Genomic DNA, 19746 nt, shown 5'->3' with positions numbered 1-19746 from the left:
TTCATGTTGGTTCCACTTGTTAATCCTCAGTGCTTGAAGTGGTGTCCAATGCACGTCCCTTACCCCATACAGATACGCCTGTACTGGTTGCAGGTAACTCCCACCATACTCTCCCAGGACTTGAACTGATGGAATTTCTTTCTTCTTGTCTTTGCAGCCATAAAAGTTACCTGTCAGAACTAGACGAACCCGACCCCGAATATATCCTGGAAATGTTGGCCAGACTAGGACAGAGCATAATGAGGGCAAACGACCTAGAAAAGTAAGTATTCCTGTGTGTTTGGTTCTGTAACTAGGCGAGTGGAGGGCGGGGGTAAGCGAGTATTCACTCGAGGAGCCAAGACAAAGAGAGCACCATTATGAAGGTACTAGAAAGTTTTAAGTAGTCAATATTTTGTTTACCTTTCTCTGGGTCACTTTGTGCAATTATACTAACAAATTATGAACATGCATATTAGAGGAAAATATCAAATATAACATTTAAATTATTTAGAATTGTAAGTAAACAATGACAATGTTGCAACTAGTGTATATGAATATGGGAGATATCCTACACACTGAGGTAAATGAGACATAGTGTCAGTTCTTGTATGTTAACTTCCTTATCTTTGGTTTCAATTTCACCATATTTTATTCATTTCTGCAGTTTATAGTCAGCTGATTCTAGAGTTTACTCGCCAGAGATGAGACGGAATTTGACTCTTTTCTTGCCTTTTATACATTTCGTTACACAGATACTTTGCAACCTTGTTTCACTCGCTATTCATCTGTTTCTATAATAGTCACATCAAGTTTATATTTATCTCTGGAACGATTTGTAAACGTTGATGATGTATGCAAGGTACCGAGTAAGTATTAATACAGAGCATTCCCTGACATTCGCTACGAGAGACGGCGGCAAGTGGTCCGGCGTCAGCGCTTGTCTTTCCCAGTGAACGGGGTCCGCAACAGTCTCTAGAGTCGGCTATTAAATTTACAGTTTTCATATTGTGTATTAACCTTGACTACAGAAGGTGTTGAAAATTATGTCCCTCTGCTGCAACACATTCCTGGCATCTCCGAAGGAAATTGGCATTTACACGTGCAAGTTCGTCTACTGTAATTCTCCCGATTTCTCGTACAATACTGTCTTTTAACTCACGGATGGTGTGCGGATTGTCTTTGTATACTTTATTTTTTAGATTTCCCCATAAATAGGGGCTCTGTGGGACTTAAATTTAAGAATTTTAGCGGCTCTAAATGTTGTGGTTTTTGAAACACCCGTTTCTTGTGAGAGGCGGCGGATATATTTCCGAGGAGACTGTTCGATCCTTTGTCCTATCTCATCGAGTTTTACCTCAGTAAGTACACGTGGGTTTCTTTTTACTTTTATTCAGAACTGACCCTGTTACTCTAAACCTTTTTACGAGGTTTAATATAGTGGTCCTATGTGGAACGGGAACACCTGGAAATTTCGTTGCAAAACGTCGCCGCGCTTCTCCACAATTCCTCTTTCCGAAGTAACACTCGACAAGATAAATCCTTTGGTGTAATGTAAACTTTTGTGGTGCCATATTAAGCCACAATCTTCAACACACGGACACGACACAACACAACTTCCGAGGGAGTATTACACTGGCGTCTTTTTGGAACGTCAACAGAAAGGGAAAGAGAGCGAAGGCAGGGAGAGCGAAAAAAAAAAAACAGACTGTAGCGTGCGACTGTCGCGGACCCCGTTCACCGGGAAAGACAATCGCTGACGCCGGGCTGCTTCCCGCCGAGTCTCGTAGCTAATGTCAGGGAATGCTCTGTAGTATGTGCACAGGCATTTTGACGGCGTTGGGAGGAAATGATTATGAAGGTATACAGGGTGTTTCTAAAGGTCGTTTACAACGCTTGGGAGGTGATTCCTCACACGAAAACAAGCAAAAAGTCTAAGTTCCATTTTTACGACTGAGGCTTCGTTTCCGAGATAGGAGCCTCGCAAAAGGTGACAAAGTGAACGTCACACCTGACTGGGACGAATACTATCACAGATAGAGAGGCGGTTCCAAGGGAATCATAAAGGAATCGTATGTGCTCAGTCCGGAAGTCACTATGAAAAGTTCACTGCACGCATGCGCAATGGAGTCCTCAAAGGAATTGGGGATTTCCAGCAAGAACAATGCATGGAAAAGGTATGTAACGCAGCAAGAAGGACCGTGACAATGAGAAATGCGTTCAAGACAACACATCCCGACCTCAAACATCAAAACATGAGCACCGAACACAAAATCCGAAAAGTTGAGCACGGTTGCATACCCCAGTTACACGCGAGGAATGAACGAATCATGTCATGTGGCATACGAGAGACACATTACTCCACCAAGAGGAGGGAAAGAAAAACACAATATCAGATGATTGCGACAACGTGTATTTTTACACGCGACAACTACGTAATATCCCCCCCCACACACACATACAACAAACAACAAATGCTACAATGTCTTATGCACAGACAGTGCGTGTCACTGTACACCAACTGAAGATGTCACTTTCACCACACAAAGGGGGTGGGGAGCAATACCAAAAGTGTTCGCACGCGATCATTGTGACGTAAAAGAGACCAGTTTTGGAAGCGCTGCACAGGCAAGTCTGGCTCTCGTAGTCTACCTTTGACCTTCATGACTGCTCTTCCCGCGAGAGGAGCTCGAAGGGTTGGTTCTCTCCGGCAGTCGTTCCAGTCGTGTTGCAGGTGCTGGGATATGATCAGCAGTTCGCTCTAGGTTGTCATACGCATTGAAGAGTACTAGTATGTTGTATTGAAAGAAGTTGACGTGGTGGAGTGGGCAAGTCAAGTATCGCAATAATTGGTCTGTGGTGTTCGTACGGTGATACGGCCAATTTGTGCAGTGTGCCAGTGTTAAACAAAAACAATAACTTTCCAGTTCCAGCTACCTATTACACAGATGGCTGCGTATACGACCCAGCAGCTAGCAGACATGCATCTCATGTATGGGGAGGAACGTGGTAATGGCCGTGAGGCAAGGCGTCTTTATGGAGAACGCTTTCCACATAGACGTTTACCGTCTCACACCTTCTTTCAGGTAGTGGACAGTCGACTGCGTGAAACAGGGTCAGTGTTACCACCGCGGCAAGAAGTTGGAAGACCCCGAAGTGTACGCACACATCAGTTTGCAGAAGATGTGTTAACAGCGGTCGCAGAACATCCTGGCACCAGTACGCGAGTGCTCGCTCGGGCAGGAAACACGTCTCATGTGAATGTTTGGCGAGTGTTGTGAGAGGAAGGAATGCACCCTTTTAAACTGCAGAAAGTACAAGAACTGTTACCTCGTGACTTTCGCCCTCGTATGGAGTTTTGCCAATGGTTGTTGCATCAGCTGGACACAAACCCTCACTTCGGGGCAAACGTATTGTGGACAGACGAAGCCATTTTCACCAGGATGGATGTCTTCAATAGTAGAAACAGTCATGTATGGGACTTTGACAACCCACATGCACTTTTTTGGCCCATCACCAGCACAGGTTTTCAGTGAATGTGTGGTGCCGGATAGTACATGATCATTTAATTGGACCATACATTCTCCCTGTTCGCCTGAATGGTCGCACGTATCATGCATTTCTTAGTGAGATTCTGCCTGAACTGTGAGAGACCGTACCTTTGGCACTGCGGCAAGAAATGTGGTACCAACACGATGGTGCACCAGCTCATTTCGATTGTAATGTACGACATTTCCTGCATGACGTGTTTCGCAATAGGTTCATTGGTAGGGATGAGCCTGTGCCTTGGCCACCGAGGTCGCCAGATCTCAACCCTCTCGATTTTTTCTTCTGGGGAGAAATGAAAACCCTCGTATACGACACACCTGTCACATCAGCTGAGGACCTCGTTGCTCGCATCAACGTTGCCGCCGCGACGGTAGCAGATACACCTGGCTTGTTTGCTCGTACTCGACAATCCTTGATTCGTCGCTGTCATCTCTGCGTAGAAGTAAACGGCAGACATTTTGAAAACCGTCTGTTATTATTGCCCTCGGCAAATACCAGTGAGAACACTCTTGGTATTGTTCCCCACCCCCTTTGTGTGGTAAAAGTGACATCTTCAGTTGGTGTACAGTGACACGCACTGTCTGTGCATAAGACATTGTAGCATTTGTTGTTTGTTGTATGTGTGTGTGGGGGGGGGGGATATTACGTAGTTGTTGCGTGTAAAAATACACGTTGTCGCAATCATCTGATATTGTGTTTTTCTTTCCCTCCTCCTGGTGGAGTAATGTGTCTCTCGTATGCCACATGACATGATTCGTTCATTCCTCGCGTGTAACTGGGGTATGCAACCGTGCTCAACTTTTCGGATTTTGTGTTCGGTGCTCATGTTTTGATGTTTGAGGTCGGGATGTGTTGTCTTGAACGCATTTCTCATTGTCACGGTCCTTCTTGCTGCGTTACATACCTTTTCCATGCATTGTTCTTGCTGGAAATCCCCAATTCCTTTGAGGACTCCATTGCGCATGCGTGCAGTGAACTTTTCATAGTGACTTCCGGACTGAGCACATACGATTCCTTTATGATTCCCTTGGAACCGCCTCTCTATCTGTGATAGTATTCGTCCCAGTCAGGTGTGACGTTCACTTTGTCACCTTTTGCGAGGCTCCTATCTCGGAAACGAAGCCTCAGTCGTAAAAATGGAACTTAGACTTTTTGCTTGTTTTCGTGTGAGGAATCACCTCCCAAGCGTTGTAAACGACCTTTAGAAACACCCTGTATATTATAGTAACATAAACATATGTCCAGTTGTGGTTCATACTATCAATTATAATTGTAATACCTTGCTGTGATGTTCTATTATATTTAGAGTATGCATCATTTTTGCAATGTAGTCCTATTAACGGTTTTCTGCATTCTGCAATAATTTAATCAGTATGCTTGCTATATGATGAAGACATTGGAAGAATGCTCAACAGATATAAATTATAACAAATCCGCATTTCGAACATTTTGTCACAAGAAAGTGTTGCCTTAATACCTAGGTACGTAAGCTTTTGTTGCAGTTAAAGACAAAAGAATTATTACATATGTATATAGACAGAGTGAGAGAGAGAGAGGGGGGGAGCGCGCGCACTTAGGACAAATGGGATATAATGCCTGTGGTTCTTACAGAGCGAGAATTTAACGTTTGCTCCAAGCAAGGAGTGCCAAAATCGGTGCCGATGTAGAGTGAGATTAGTTTCGAAACATCTCTGGCATTTCTGCACATGCAGCTTGGGTGCGAGTTGTAACTCCCGAAGCCTCCAATCTTGCTCAAGCTCTACGCTGTTGATAGGCTCGCTAGCTACATTCGCGCAGGTGGCTGGATATCTTTCGAAAGTAATCTTGCTTCTAGTTGAATTCTATTCCAGCCCCCGGGAGAACAAATCACCAGCTACGACCCTGGTGGTGAAACAGTTTGATGATAATGTTACGTTATGTAACATAATACGTGGAGCCTCAACGGTTTCCTTTAACTGCGAGCTGTTTATCGGTTTCTAATGAATACAAATTCATAATAAAATATTTTCCGATAATTTCTCGGAAGAGGGTGGGAGACTAGGGCATTGTGTATTTATTTTTTTATTATTTTAGTTCAGCGAGCTGAAAAAAAATTGTGCTTGTAAGCGGATGGCAAACATAACAAATCTGTCCCTATATGGTACGTGCAGATGAGAAAAAATACAATAGGCGTTGGCAGAAAGAGTGGATTTATATACCTTGTTTGCTAGTTCCCGCATAAAAATCTTCCATTCTCAAATAAACGCAATTGCATGTGTGGAATTGTGTCAGAGTTGTTGTTCCTGTGCACTGGTAAATGATATCGCAAAATTTACAATAATCTATCGTTAAAATTTAACAGTCCGTTTGTTAATTTACCGAAAAGAGACATGTCAAACTCTCTTTCACGTACTTACAGACTATCAAGGCTCTGGCGCCTGATCTCATAGCCAGTATATTCCTCTGTGGTACTCTTGTTGTCCTGTCTAGGTGTGTTTGTAATCAACAATTTCATCTTATGGCGTTTGATCCTCATTTTTTCGCGATCGGCCAAAACTGACTGAAAATCGAAGAAAAACAAATCAAGAATATCAAAATCGGGACCTTGCCGTTTTATTTTTCTCGGTGCAGGCGCATTCGTGTATTCACTTCTCTGTGCTGTGATTAGAATGAGAAAGGAACCTGGTGTGGGTAAAAGCCTATGGTATAGCATTGACACACATAAAAGAATAGAAACTTAGATTCAAATATTTTGTCATGCATAAAGATATATAATGATAATAAATTTCGTTTGTGTGCACTGTAAATACATCTTTAAAAACTGATTAATTATGTTTACGATAATTATTTAACTATGTAGTCAAATAGCTGTGGGCTCGATTCTAAGTTCAGGTTTTACGTAAGTAAAGGGTGGCGCAAAAGTCATCATCCTATTTGAACTGACCTTTATTTTGACATCTTGTTGTTTATATCATTAGTGTTTAGTCAGTTAAATAGAAGATACTATTGAATAAGTATACCCTACAAGAACGTGGAAAAAGTGTGACAATTTTGCATGACACTTTTCCGGGCAGAGAGAGTAATATCCCGTTTTGGTGATTTGCCATGGCCGGTCAGGTCCCCCGATTTGATCTCCAGATTTTTTCTTTGGAGTTATTTGAAGTCATTGGTTTATGTGAATAAGCCAGATACGTTACAGCAACTAAAGGACAATATTCAGCATTAAATTGAAAACATTTCCCCGCCGCAGATTTCCAACACCATGGAAAATGCAATAAGAAGAGCCCAAATTTGCATCAATTCGAATGATTATTGGATGTTATCTTTAAAACTTTAGGACATAAAACTTACAAGTATCAATAAAAGTTTAACACAAAAATCTACTTTCTTTAATTTAAAACCCAAGCTATAGGCTAAGAATATCAGGTGATGACTTTTGCGCCACCTTGTATAAACTCCGTCACTATTAGCTTTCTTGAACAAGGGTTGCAATCTCTATAATACCTTGAATTGAAACATTTCCTGCAATTTAAAGGGTCAAATTCGGCCACAGACTACTCTGCCACCGAACGTTTGTAATTTCCTACATAGTTAAGACATCATAAGGACATATGAATACAGGTAAAATTAAACAATAAAAATCTAATGGACAAACACAACAGAATTTCACTTACACCTACATTTAATCACATACTCTTTTAATAATAACAATCTTAATATAATACAGAACGAATTACAATTTCAAAATTATTGACGTGCTTAAGTTTCTGAATACGTTTGGTCCTAAAAAAATATATCCCCACCCAAAGGTTTTATTGAAAGCACATGAGAATGAAAACTGACCTAATTTAAACAATATTTTTGAAGTTTACTAATAGAGAACGACCTATACTGTGTCTTGGGAATCCGTGGAGCAAGACCTTGTGGTAGTGAAGGGGAGAAAGCGAGTGAGCAGAGCAAAGCAGTGCACGCTGATGCAAACGTATGGTAGCTGCAGCCGCATTTTCCCCTCCATGCCCTCGCTTCCACTCTCATGCGTTAATTGGTCGAGTCAGTACTTGTCCAGATGCTTGTACGCATGCAAGAAAATTACTCTGGGGTGTTCAAATAAAATTGTTTAGCAGAAATAAAAAGAAGCACAACCATCTACAACATTGCCATGAAACATATACGTAATAAAATACAATTCAATTCTTGTGTATGTATGATGTAATTCACGTCGATTATCTGTGTGAAAGGATGTCAATAATAGGCATTCTTATCTATAGTCACCAGTTAATTGATACTTGTTTCTAAAATAAATAATATTGGCGTTCCTATGACATTGAAACAGATATAAGTTGAAATATATGATGAAATAAACAAATATTGCAAGTGGGGATATTTTTTTGGATCAAACTGTAGTAGAATAGCCAACAAAATGAAACGTGTACGCAGCAGAGTCAACGGAACAAAGATATTCGGCAATTGGTTAATCAATGTCAAATATGTGCCAACATCCTCGGCGGATTGGTTAGCTATATGCGCTACCACGCGAGTGGTTCTGGATCGAATCCCAGCATGGGCATGGGTGTTCTTCGTGGTCAATTTCATCATATCATAACTCATCTTCATCTTCGCGTCAGCCAAACGTGGTAGAAAAGAGAAGTAAATTGATTTGGTGTTTTAAGTCCACCATTAAGGCTAATCGGGACTGGGTCTACAGTTTAAAGTGAGATCCGAATCACTATGTGCCTCCACTGTGTATCAAACACAGGACACCTTGATTACGAGACGGCGACGCTACCATTGCGCCATCGGGGAGGCCCTAGAGAGAAGTAAAGTAAACGAAATCAATCCATCAGTCAAATACGTGTATCGTTAGATTAACCGGGACAAGAAGGAGCAGGGAAGACGGAAAGAAAGAAAGCGTTCATAGCCTTCGTTAAAGATTGTATCCGAGCATTCAAACAAAGTGACTGTGGCAAAGCAACGGTTGATGAATTTTAACAACAAAAAATATATATTCTCATCGGCAGCAGATCACATTTCTATCGTACATAAGATGAAGACGTTTTTACAGCAAACGACGTTCGTCGAACGCAATCGCTTCGAAACCTTGAAATCAAACCAAGTTCGATTTGTGGCTAAGGCATTAATATTACATGTTGTATTCATCTCGTTCCGAATTACCTAGCCTTAGGAATTGGCAAAGTTTGCTTTTGAACGTCGTTGCAGACAGGGAGAAGTTAGCCGGGAATGTAATTGCTGATTTGCCTCGAATAACACCCACAGAGGTTCGATCGGGAATCCATCTCAGCTAGTTTATTTCGTGCCTCATTGGTTTCGTGTTCGCTCCATTTTACGATTCTTTCCTGTTGGTATCGTTTCATTTTTTTCCTTCGGATTGTCTTTCATATGGGTTTATTGTGATGTAAATCGTACTTTCTCAAATCGAATCGGCAATACTATATGACCTATTGGTAACTGAGAAGCGATTGATTGATTTTGTTATAGGCCTTCCCGATGGCGCAGTGGTAGCGTTGTCGCCTTGTAATCAAGGGGTCCCGGGTTCGATCCCCGGTGGAGGAACATAGTGGTTCGGATCCCACTTTAAACTGTAGGTTCAGTCCCAATTAGCCTTACTGTGCATAAAGTGGTCTTAAAACGTCAATCCAATCCAATTGATTTTGTTATTTATTGAGAAATTTCAGGTACAGCACGTGGCCATTTTACACTGAAACAACAATGAAAAGAACAATAATAAAAATAACAAAATTACACAAAGCATTAAAACAATAAGTCAAGATGTCACTGATTGATATTATTTAACAACATATGTCCTGATGGAAGACCGAAAGGCGTACTCTGTGGAAAATACATCAATACTTGATGTTTATTTTAATTCGCTTTTCTGCCACTTTTGGCTATCACGAAGTTGAGGATGAGTGATGATATGATGAAACTGATGAAGAGACACTCACTAACAAAATCCGTATCTAGCCCAGGATTCGAACCCGGAACCCTTGACGTCGTAGCGCGCAGTACTAACCACTCCGGCGCAGAGGTCGGCTTCTGGTAAGCAAGTACAAGTAAAAGAATAAAATGTAATTCACTGGAAAACCCAGCAAGTACTAGATTAGCCCAGTACTTAGTCGTTACAACGATCTTGAAAAAAAAATTTAAAAAATCGCGTCGCTATCCTGACTTCGGAAAATGATTTCTCGATTTTCGAACCTCCGAACAGGCGGAAATCTTGAATGGTCATGTATTAAAAGTGCACGATACTTGTCGTTTTCTGCACCGAAAATGTATGAAATTTCTTGGAATAGGCAATTTCAATCCAAAAATGCGAAAAATAATCACTTCAGGGAGAAATAGTGTGTAAATTCAATATTTATAGTGCCGGGAACTTGAACGTCAAAGATTTTTTAAAATATCCTGGCCTGACCAAAAGAGAAATTCCGTCCCTCCCACTTCTAGAAATTATCTATACACAAGTACTGTAGCTCAGCCTACTTTTCCATGCAAGTCAATAATATCTCACGAGGTGTAACTGCTAAATCCCAGCTTACTGTTAGTATGTAGAATCGAGCATACCATAATTTCTGGAAACCCTGTTCCATCTTTCTTTGCGTTATATATTTTTCGGTTGTTTCGTCATGCTGTGAAAGAGCTGCAGAATTTGATAACGGTTTCATCTATGGAAGGATCCATGTAGCATTACAACATAGACCCATCTCATTCTTCTATTCTCTCTAAGTGACTTGTTTTCTCACATATATCTCCGCCCAGCTCTTAGAGAGACGGGAGTCTTAGACGCGAGGCTGTCCATTGTCCTCTGAGTGACGGACCGTTGGGTTCAATTCATCCCGGAGGTGGCCATTGGCGACCCATGGAGTTGATGGAGCAACATCTGAGAGACCGCCATCAATCATAGATCTCCAGCGGAAGCAAGCGTCGAATCTTCATTGTCCTCGTCTCAAGTCAAGGTGAACCTCAGGACGACGCTTTTGCAGGACAAGGTCTAAAGGTGCAGCATGTCAACCAAAGTGTCCACATTCATTTGTGTCCTCATTGTTATTGTGCCCACATGCAAGGTGATAATAGACACTTATGATCATTCTTTTACGTTCGATTGATTGATTGAGTTGGTGTTTTAAGTCCACTTCATGCACAGTAAGGCTAATCGGGACTGGGCCTACAGTTTAAAGTGGGATCCGAACCACTATGTGCCTCCACCGGGTATCGAAGCCGGGACCCCTTCATTACAAGGCGACGACGTTACTACTGCGCCATCGGGAGGCCCTTTTTACGTTAGAGAAGCTTACTATATTTTATATACAATCAATTAATCTTCCAATGCCAAATACGACAAAAAAACATCGTGATACTCTGTATAGGAACCACATGTAGGAATCCCATACCCATATCAACATTATTCTCTGAACCTCGTACTGTTGCTATATGAATACTATATAGCCACGCCCAAAAAAAAACATAGCAATGTAAAAATACTGAACCCCATAGAACAAAATCTCGAAGCAGAAAGGCCAACAGCGTTCAATAAGCGATAATGAAGGACATAACTTCCTGAAGAAGCGAACGATCTAAATCTCAGCACCTTTGGCTAGAAACCGCTAAGAAATAGGCGGTGCGAGCCAACAAAATGACGACGACTCAACATTTTTCTGCAGTTTTGTTACTTATTGATTGTTACAGGTAGCCTTAGCAATAGAGATGATGTAGACTTAAAATAGTCTTGGCTAATGGGATATTAAATTATAAGTGTATCATTGGAACTCGGATGAAAATGGAACCTGTGTAGCTGGCGGTGTTTCTTCTCTTCCGCACGCCTCTGAGCGTACTGTAAGTACATCCACCTGAAGAGGAATGGATGTTGTCTGGGTACAAGTGTGTAGGGTGTAGAACAGGTGGTCGTAACTCTTGTGCATCCTAGCACGGCTTTCAACTTGTGTGAGTGCTAGGTGCAGATATTCAAACATGGCGGACAAGAAGATTCCTGCCGACATGACTTTCGACGAAATCCAGAAAGAGATGGAAAAGAGGAAGAAGGAAGTGGTGAGGACGGAAAGCGAGAGGATCAGGCAGCAGGAGATCCGAGAGCAGCCTCTTCAGCTGACTCCGGACGTCGTGGAGATCCCCCCCTACGTGCAGTCCCTCAGCCCGCCACTGAGGAGCATGAAGCACCTGCTCACGTACGAGCTGGACCTGCTCAACCACCAGATGAGCGCCGCAGCCGACTCCATGAACCTGATCAACGTGGAGCAGGCGTTTCTGCTCAGCTCCGGCAAGACCCCTCCTCGGAACAGCCAGGAGATGGCGAAGGTCCTTCTCCACGGGGAACGGCCGAAGAGGATGACCAAGGTGAGGGCGGCCGACCAGCTGAAGAAGAGGTTTCCGTCGGAGGTTAGGCCCAGGAGGCTCTGTGGGGGGAAGTACACCATCACGACTCCACCGCAGAGGGTGCAGAGGATGGGACACTTCTACAACCAGTGGAGCCCCTACTGCATCACGTCGGAGGAAATCCCTCTGTACGGCACCGACGGGAAGGTGTACAAAGGGCGCAAGCCGCCTCTGTACCCGGCGTTCATGATAGGAGTCCAGAGCAACCCCAAGTTCAAAAAGCCATGGAAACCGTTATAATGTAGAAACTGTAAGTTCAATAAATCTGTACATGTCCGATATTTACACACTTTCTCTCAATTAGGGTAATACATTTCTTATAATTTCTCCTCGCACAAGGCAAAAATTTCCCTTTTCTTCCGAAAAATCCCTTCACGTTACTCTGCATTTGTTATTTAATGATTTGAATAATAATAATTACAATACATATTAACTACTAAGATGAATTCAGAAGATAGAATACTTTTTTAATTAAAATAAAGGCTAGTAAATTTTTATCATAGTACACTTGTAAATGAACATCTACACTTCTAAACTATTTCCTGACGCCTGCTCAAACCCCAAAGGCCAAAGTCGTAGATTAATTTAACTATAAAAGGTTCACGGGTGTTTTATACCAATGAAAGGAGATATTAAGCGAAAGTCCAGTGAAATTCTTCCCGTTGAAAAAGCAATGAACCAGAAGCTGAAAGAAATGTTACTATATTTTGCTTCTGCCGTTTTTCCCTATATTTCGCCAAATTTTTCAGAAAAATCTTTCATTTCCCCTTCAATTCAAAATGCTTTAAAATTTCCCCTCCCGTACCATCATCTTTCTTGACTCACTACGTTAAATAATAATCCTCACGATACATATTTACACATAAACACATAAATGTCGTTGAAAATCTAGAGATGCACAAAAAGCAACGTAAAATAATCTAAATACAATAGTACTTGCAAAGTTTTACTAGAATATAAATGAACATGACACAGAAACCGTGCCCTTGTTGACTTTGTAACACAAAAATCAAAGTTTGTGAAAGATATTCATTGAGTTCTAGTTTATGCAGAGATACGCTGATGGGGACTGGATCTAAAGTTCAAAAGTGCGATTTGAACACCTAATAGCTATCTGCCCCACAGAAAAACAAACCAAATCCTATTGATTACAGGGATGCAGCGCTATGGAGAAAGTCCTATAGTTATTTATAGTGCACTCAACAGGCAGCTGCCCTCCCCTCTCACACCGCACCAAATGCCCGAAGAGTTCATATGGCAAGTAATGGAAGGTACGTAATACAAACACAAAATAAGATCTGCACAACATACGTAACATTCTTCAGTAAGTTTATTCATAACTGTGCCTTTAAATTTCGGAGATTTGCATGGTCCTTGTCGGCTATCTACTTCATTGCATACCACACTCATTCTACACAGATAGGTGGGCTTTTTATTTCTTCGTGCTCTACCCACGTAAGAGGCTTAATTGGTATCTTTAACATGTAATTTAAATTAAGTGATCCAGAAAGAAAAACAAGGCTAACAATTAAATATTTCCCAAAGCAGCATCAGTTCCAGTATCTGACAAAAGATATGATTTGGGAATTTGGTCTTGTTGCTGTGGACATCCCCGCCAGCATAATAAACTTACATATTGAACTGCAAGTCAAGTTCCTATAAGCCTCACTGAACATAGGGTATCATTGAAACCACATTGTGGGTACCAAAATTAAATAAAAACCTGCGGTCATAATGTAATACAGTTAAGAAGACGAGGGTTACTTGGCAAAGACCATCTTCGACCTCCATTCCGTCAGATTGATTTGATTTGCGACGAACGTAGAGTACTAAATTATTTAAAAGTTTTCCAAGGCTGTTTCAAAACTTCCCTCTTTCTCTCTCTTCCCCCTCCTCTCTCTTCCTTCTGTCTGGGTCAACTCAACTTCTGAAACTTACTCTTCAAATATAAAATCAAAGATTTGTACTTCTCTGCAGAAAGAAAATGTATTCTTCCTTTTTCCTTGGTGTTCAAGTGTCCAATAAGATACTATTACCTTTATAAAGCTGGGTATTTGTTCCTATTAAGTATGGTAACGACATGACCCTTTAAAAAATGAAGACAAAAAGAAACCAGGTCCTTCGAGACTTGATGTTCGAGATTTTGGTAACTATTTGAAAATTTTACCCTAACCAAAATCACTTCATCATGAGACTTATTCAGACAAACCAAGCGGATATCTATATGTATATAGGAAGTTCATATATTTGGTTTCCGCAATTAAAAAGTTATTCATGAGTGTTAACTGGGAACCTGAACAGAGAGATTAGATTCAGTTACATTCAGGATAAAATTCAGTAATTTGATGGTTCTTAGCACCGAGAAGATAAGTGAAACAGTAAAACGTTATCAGGGAAATTTGTTTGCATTTGTTAGATCAACACGTTCTACACGCTGGGATAGTTTGTGCGTGGACATGGTGTTGCTTATACGATATATATCGAGATGAGAACTAGAGTGATATTTGTAAATTGAGACGAGAACAAGACACCTTGTTATCTCAGGCCAATTGTTGATAACGATTCCGATTGTTTTATGAATTTTTTCAAACTCTCCTAGCAGAAAGACTAATTGTCTTAGAATTTTGGTAATCATTGTCATACGAAATTTGAACCTTCCTTAAAGTAATGAGCACTGTTTGGATTTCGGAAAAGGTTATTTATGTGGGGGGGGGGGACAAAAAATTACCTTACGCAAGCATACGCACTTACCATGGACAAGGCACTCTCCGTTAATACGTAGAAGCGACAATAAGAATCGTAGACTAGTGGGAACGAATGTAGAAGTCAATTGGATTCTTCATGAAACTAATCAGAACAGATTTCATTTCGAAAAAGTCCAATTTATGGCCAAAAATAAGATGTTGGAGGTACCTTGCGCAAAACTCTCCATTTCGTAGGCATGACACATTCCATAGACCACCTGACCCGCCTAACCTTCACAAAAAAATAATTAGAATTGTTATTAAAATGCTAAGCGAACTAAAACTGACTCGCCTAAGAACTATATAGAAACACGTAGAAGTAAAAAACCAGTGTCAAGGAAACACGCAGTAAGTAATCGCTAAAACTTCGCATATGTGTTAACAGACGTAAATCGAAATCGAACCGTGTACAAATGAAATTGCAATAAAACAAAAGTAACTTGGGCCCAATTATTTTACTCATTACAAAGAACTACAAGGAGATAGTGCATGATTTGTAAATATGTAAATAACGAAGAACAAAATTAACTGGATTAACCTCCTTAGTCCTTTTAGACTAACAGTGTGCAAAAGAATGCTTATCATTGCCTTCGAAACTTGCTCTCAAATAAGGTCGGATTGTTGCCTACCATTCTTTTTTTTTTAACCATTGTCACATTACTGTCACTAAAATGGGAGGATAAGAGGCTCAACCAAACTAATTTTTAACTAAAAAGAATCGAATTTAGAGTAGCAATGTTTATACATCTATCTCTACCTTTGGCAGTTCCAGTTACCCAGTTGTAGCTGACGATCTATTGAAAAATCACAACGAAAAGGAAACATGTTCTGTGATTCTACCCCGAGGGTTACTATTTGCACAACTTTTTTCAGGGCGACTTCCCTAACAAAACAGTTTTCTAAGTATGCATTGTAGTTCTTCCAAGGGCAAGGGAAAGTAAATAGATGGAGGAGAAAGAAAGAGGAAAAAAGAAATAACAATGAATCTGTCCACGACCAACCCCATAGAGACGTGGCTGTATTCTCGACGGAGAGCAATCCTCGTTCTTGTAGTTCCTTATCATTCCACCAGAGTCCGCCACTCAACGTCCAGTTGGTCTCGCTTGTTTGCTGCGGCTCTTTTCTTCGATTGTAAACTCTTACGGCTTATGTACACATTCTCTCCTCCTTCTCCCAAGTTCCCCTTACCCTCTTCTTTTGCTTTTCAACCACCTTTGTCCGATATTTCTCTCAAATCGAAAGGGATAAGTCCTCTGAGACATTTTTCCTTTTTTTTTTTCTTGCGTGACTTCGGTTATCCATGTTGAAAGGAAAATATTTGCTTTTTTCTTCTTCCTTTTCTTCTGTCTTTTGTTGGTTGATTGAGAGAGGGAAAATGTTAAAACTGATGGATAACAGAAATCTCCCTTACATTTAAATACTCGCTCCTTGAATTTTTATCAGATGTATTAATGCATACGAAAGCGAGTAACCCCCCCTTCCCTCACACACACACACACACACACACACACACACATATACACACACAAAATCAGGACGAGGATAGATGTGCATGACTAATGTAATTCGAGATTCGCTTTCAAGTAAAAGAAATAATTTAATGAATGTGCAGTTCGATTTTCTCATTTCGAATTATCTTAAATATTACTGTTTTTTTTCCGTTTATGAAACAACATTTGTTTATCTTGCCTTATATGAATGGAGGGTTTATTGCGTTCTATTAGCCGTCTAGTGGGTAGGAACTGCTATCCCCTGCCCCCATAGTCTACCCGTGGGAGAATCTCAACAGGATTATAGCAAAACACACTTTTGTACATAATTTTATGCACAATTGTATAATAGTATCCCAAAGCATACTTCTGTACGGAGAGCCTAGATATCTGTTCATGCTAACGAAATAAGCCTTTACGGGAAAATCCTGGCACTAACCGAAGAGGGAAGAACATGCTCCAGGAAGGTGAAAAGGGAAATTTGATAACGATAATGCATTTACGTATGCGTGTTGCTTATTATAATAATTATTGGTTAATACAGTTAGGTATTTCTACCTTAGAAGATACAAGAAATAAAGGAACGATTTTATACGGAAGTAATACTATATCTTATCAATTCTCAAATTGAATATGAAAAATACCTCAATTCTCCTGTCACTCAATAGAGCTTTAATAGCTGAACTGGCTGAAAATTACAATATGAAATATGATGAAGTGTAAGATTGTAATGTCTATTGCATTATTTTTTTATTCATATATTTAATTCTGTAAATTTTGTATCTCTTTTTTCATATACAATGTTGTACTTGGTTTTTTTTCCGTCCTAATCACTTAAATAAACACTATTTTTATACATCTCTTTTCTACGATGATGAGAATAAATTGTGATGTGATGAAGTACATGAGGAAACAAACGCACTGAAACTTACATATCTCACTCCAGGGGCGATTCCTCCATGTAGGAAGTGAGGAACTTCCTACAGTTCATTTTTACTTATTTCCAGTTCTCTACTTTTTAGGAGTTTAATGCGTGTTATAAAATTATGAGTGCAATGTACGTACAATTGCCTAGGTTAGCTATTGTCAAGAGTTGACTGCTCTCGCTCGCTCCAGTAGCAGTCCAAAGACAATGACACTGGCTTTTCTGCCGCTTGCTGAGGAACCTCGGCGTTCATCCTACAGGCAGATGGGTGAGGGGTGGAAGGGGCAGTGCAAGGGAGTGGGGAAAGGTTACGAAGATTGGCGAGAATCGAGGAACCAGCAAGACTTTCCTCAATCAGCGATGCCAACCCCAACAAAATGTTACTAAACCAAAGACCATTTCATCTTTGTTGGCACTTAGCACCGTTTCTAGCATAATCTGCAAAAGCCAATACCTGGGAGAGGGAAATCGAATTCAAAGGAATATGTTTTCAGGAAATAAGAATAAAATTATGTCCAAATCTTATTTCTACTTCACCATCGGACATGTTTCAAACTAAAGGGAGTATGCCGATCCTGCGGAAAGCTTTTATACAACCAGGTCACAATCCATCCTCTATCTTTTCTTCATCCTGTCCGAATTTAGTTCGTCAGGAGATTTTATGGTAGGAAATCTGTAGAAAGTTGGGGGTAAACAACTTTCTCAAACCTTTTTATGTTCGACGTTGAAGCCATGTCGTTTGTTCCACCATTTTAAACAATTTTGGGGGGAAATTTACACTATTACATAACTGTTAAAAATAAGTAACGCAAGTTCAAAACTCTAGAAAAGCAGATGCAGAATTACAATTATCCGGAAAAAATAAATAATTAATAATAAATCCTACGACAAGTTAAAAGCATTTAGCATAATTTCGAAGTAGAAGCAACATTTTTTTATTATAGTCAATCCACACGATAGGGGGTGGAAGAAAATATAAATTCTTGCAAAATCTGAAATACCATCAATGTTATTTTCGTCGATTTTTATAGGTTCACATTTAAATATTTCGTAGTTCAAAGTGAAGAGAAAGGGGCCTCTTGCCACACCTTGAGCACGGGCCTGCAGCTAACATTCTAAATGCAATGTGTAGTACAGTCAACGGCAAAGATAATGGTAGGCAAAGTGTCAACCACTATTTTCATTACTTTTTTATTCTATATCCTGTGTTGTTTTAAGGAATGAAACTATGTTTATTCGAAGCAGCAATTGTTCTCTGCTTATTGACGTCATTATTTCAATTCATTGTAATCACATTGTGTAATACAGACCGAATGAAAATGTTTGTGGACAATTCGTCTACTGTTTCTTTCGCCGTTGGCTGTACAAGCAAGACGTCTGAATGTAATTGAACCCATTTTCCAAATCTTCCTCGGTTTACCATAACTTCTTCCTACACTCCGAAAAAGCCAAGAGTCGCCACTGTTCTCACCAGGATTCGATCCTAGTATATCTGGTTTTGTAACGTACTCGTTACAGGCTGGTCAAGATATGATTACAAAAAGCTACCAATGCCTACTGAAGCGTATGCACAGCCGTAAATTCTCATGCTAGAAATACAAACTATCCTGAATTCTAAATTCTTCTAATTGCAGCTCTAAGAGAGGATTGGATCTTGGTCTGAGCCGAGGGTTCTCTGGAAGCCAAGCAGCTAAGCACCTGATGGGCCTCGCAGCGGCCAACTACGCCGGAGGCCCTGGCAGGAGGAGGCGCAGTGCATCATGGGAAGAAGAGAAGAACTACACCTCGTAAAGTTACCCGGAAATTCTTGTGGCATCATCATCCCCTTATTGACCCCCAATGTGTTATTTCTTTCAAATTGGTGCAGGAAAAGTAGCGTGTGTCAACAAAAAAGTAGAACAATAATGAAAAACTATAAAATAAACCTAAAAAAATGATTGTATCTTGCAATTTGGACTAATTTAAAAAAAAAAGACTTCTGTATGTTTAGTTGTTGCCTGCAAGAAGTCCGTGTAGCGCCTTTGTATAAAATACCATTGTTGGTTTGTCACCATGGAGTAATTCATTGTTGCTAGCTGCTAACATGTGACACCCTGTCGGCTTTAAGCCAAATTTTCTGGAATTCCTCAGGCTGATCCTTTGCTCTCTTGAAACATCTTTTGGTTATTTTTTCTGTTTTGAAGAATAAATCAAGATTAATTTGTCGTGTAAGCATCAGTTGTTAGTAATTAATTATTTCCTTACCCTCGTGATCGATAAGAAAACGCGAATTAAAAAGTGGATCATACTTAAAATCATTTACAAAGGGCAGATTGTACACTTATGTCAAGAAGTCGCTTAGTGTGCACGTAAGCAAAGAAACAGACTTGAGGTCGCTGTACATGGCGATTTAAAGATTTTTTGTTTTAGATACTGAGATTATACTGCATAGAAATTGTTTGTACAGTCACGGACACTGCTGGGTTGTAACGATTCCACTGAAAGTCAATGTATTCATTACAACCAGGCAATGTCCGTGACTCTACAACGTGAAATCTCAGGTTCGTATTTGTATATTTTAGTACTTAGCATCGGCTTTCTGCAATTTCTGGCTAATCGCACAGAACACAAACAAGCCGGGACTCGAATCCAAGGACTTAGGTGGTGAGCTACAAAGTCGACCACTTCATGCTCT

General features: G+C 40.4%; 1 protein-coding gene across 1 annotated transcript in view; it reads left to right on the top strand.

The window, feature by feature from the left end:
- Positions 1 to 19276, top strand: part of Dh31 (diuretic hormone class 2) — a 137120-nt gene extending 117844 nt beyond the window's left edge. Inside the window, exons 3-4 of the mRNA XM_083120081.1 lie at positions 158 to 262; positions 18707 to 19276. Of these exons, the coding sequence (XP_082976207.1) occupies positions 158 to 262; positions 18707 to 18863 (262 nt within the window). The 3' untranslated portion in view covers positions 18864 to 19276. The remainder of the gene's footprint in view (positions 1 to 157; positions 263 to 18706) is intronic.
- The last annotated feature ends 470 nt before the right edge of the window (positions 19277 to 19746 follow it).

This window comes from Lepisma saccharinum, chromosome 3, assembly GCF_977018435.1.
Source record: "Lepisma saccharinum chromosome 3, izLepSacc3.1, whole genome shotgun sequence".
Taxonomy (NCBI): Eukaryota; Metazoa; Arthropoda; class Insecta; order Zygentoma; family Lepismatidae; genus Lepisma; species Lepisma saccharinum.
Note: the sequence above shows the minus strand (reverse complement) of the source record. Positions and strands in the feature narration are given on the sequence as shown.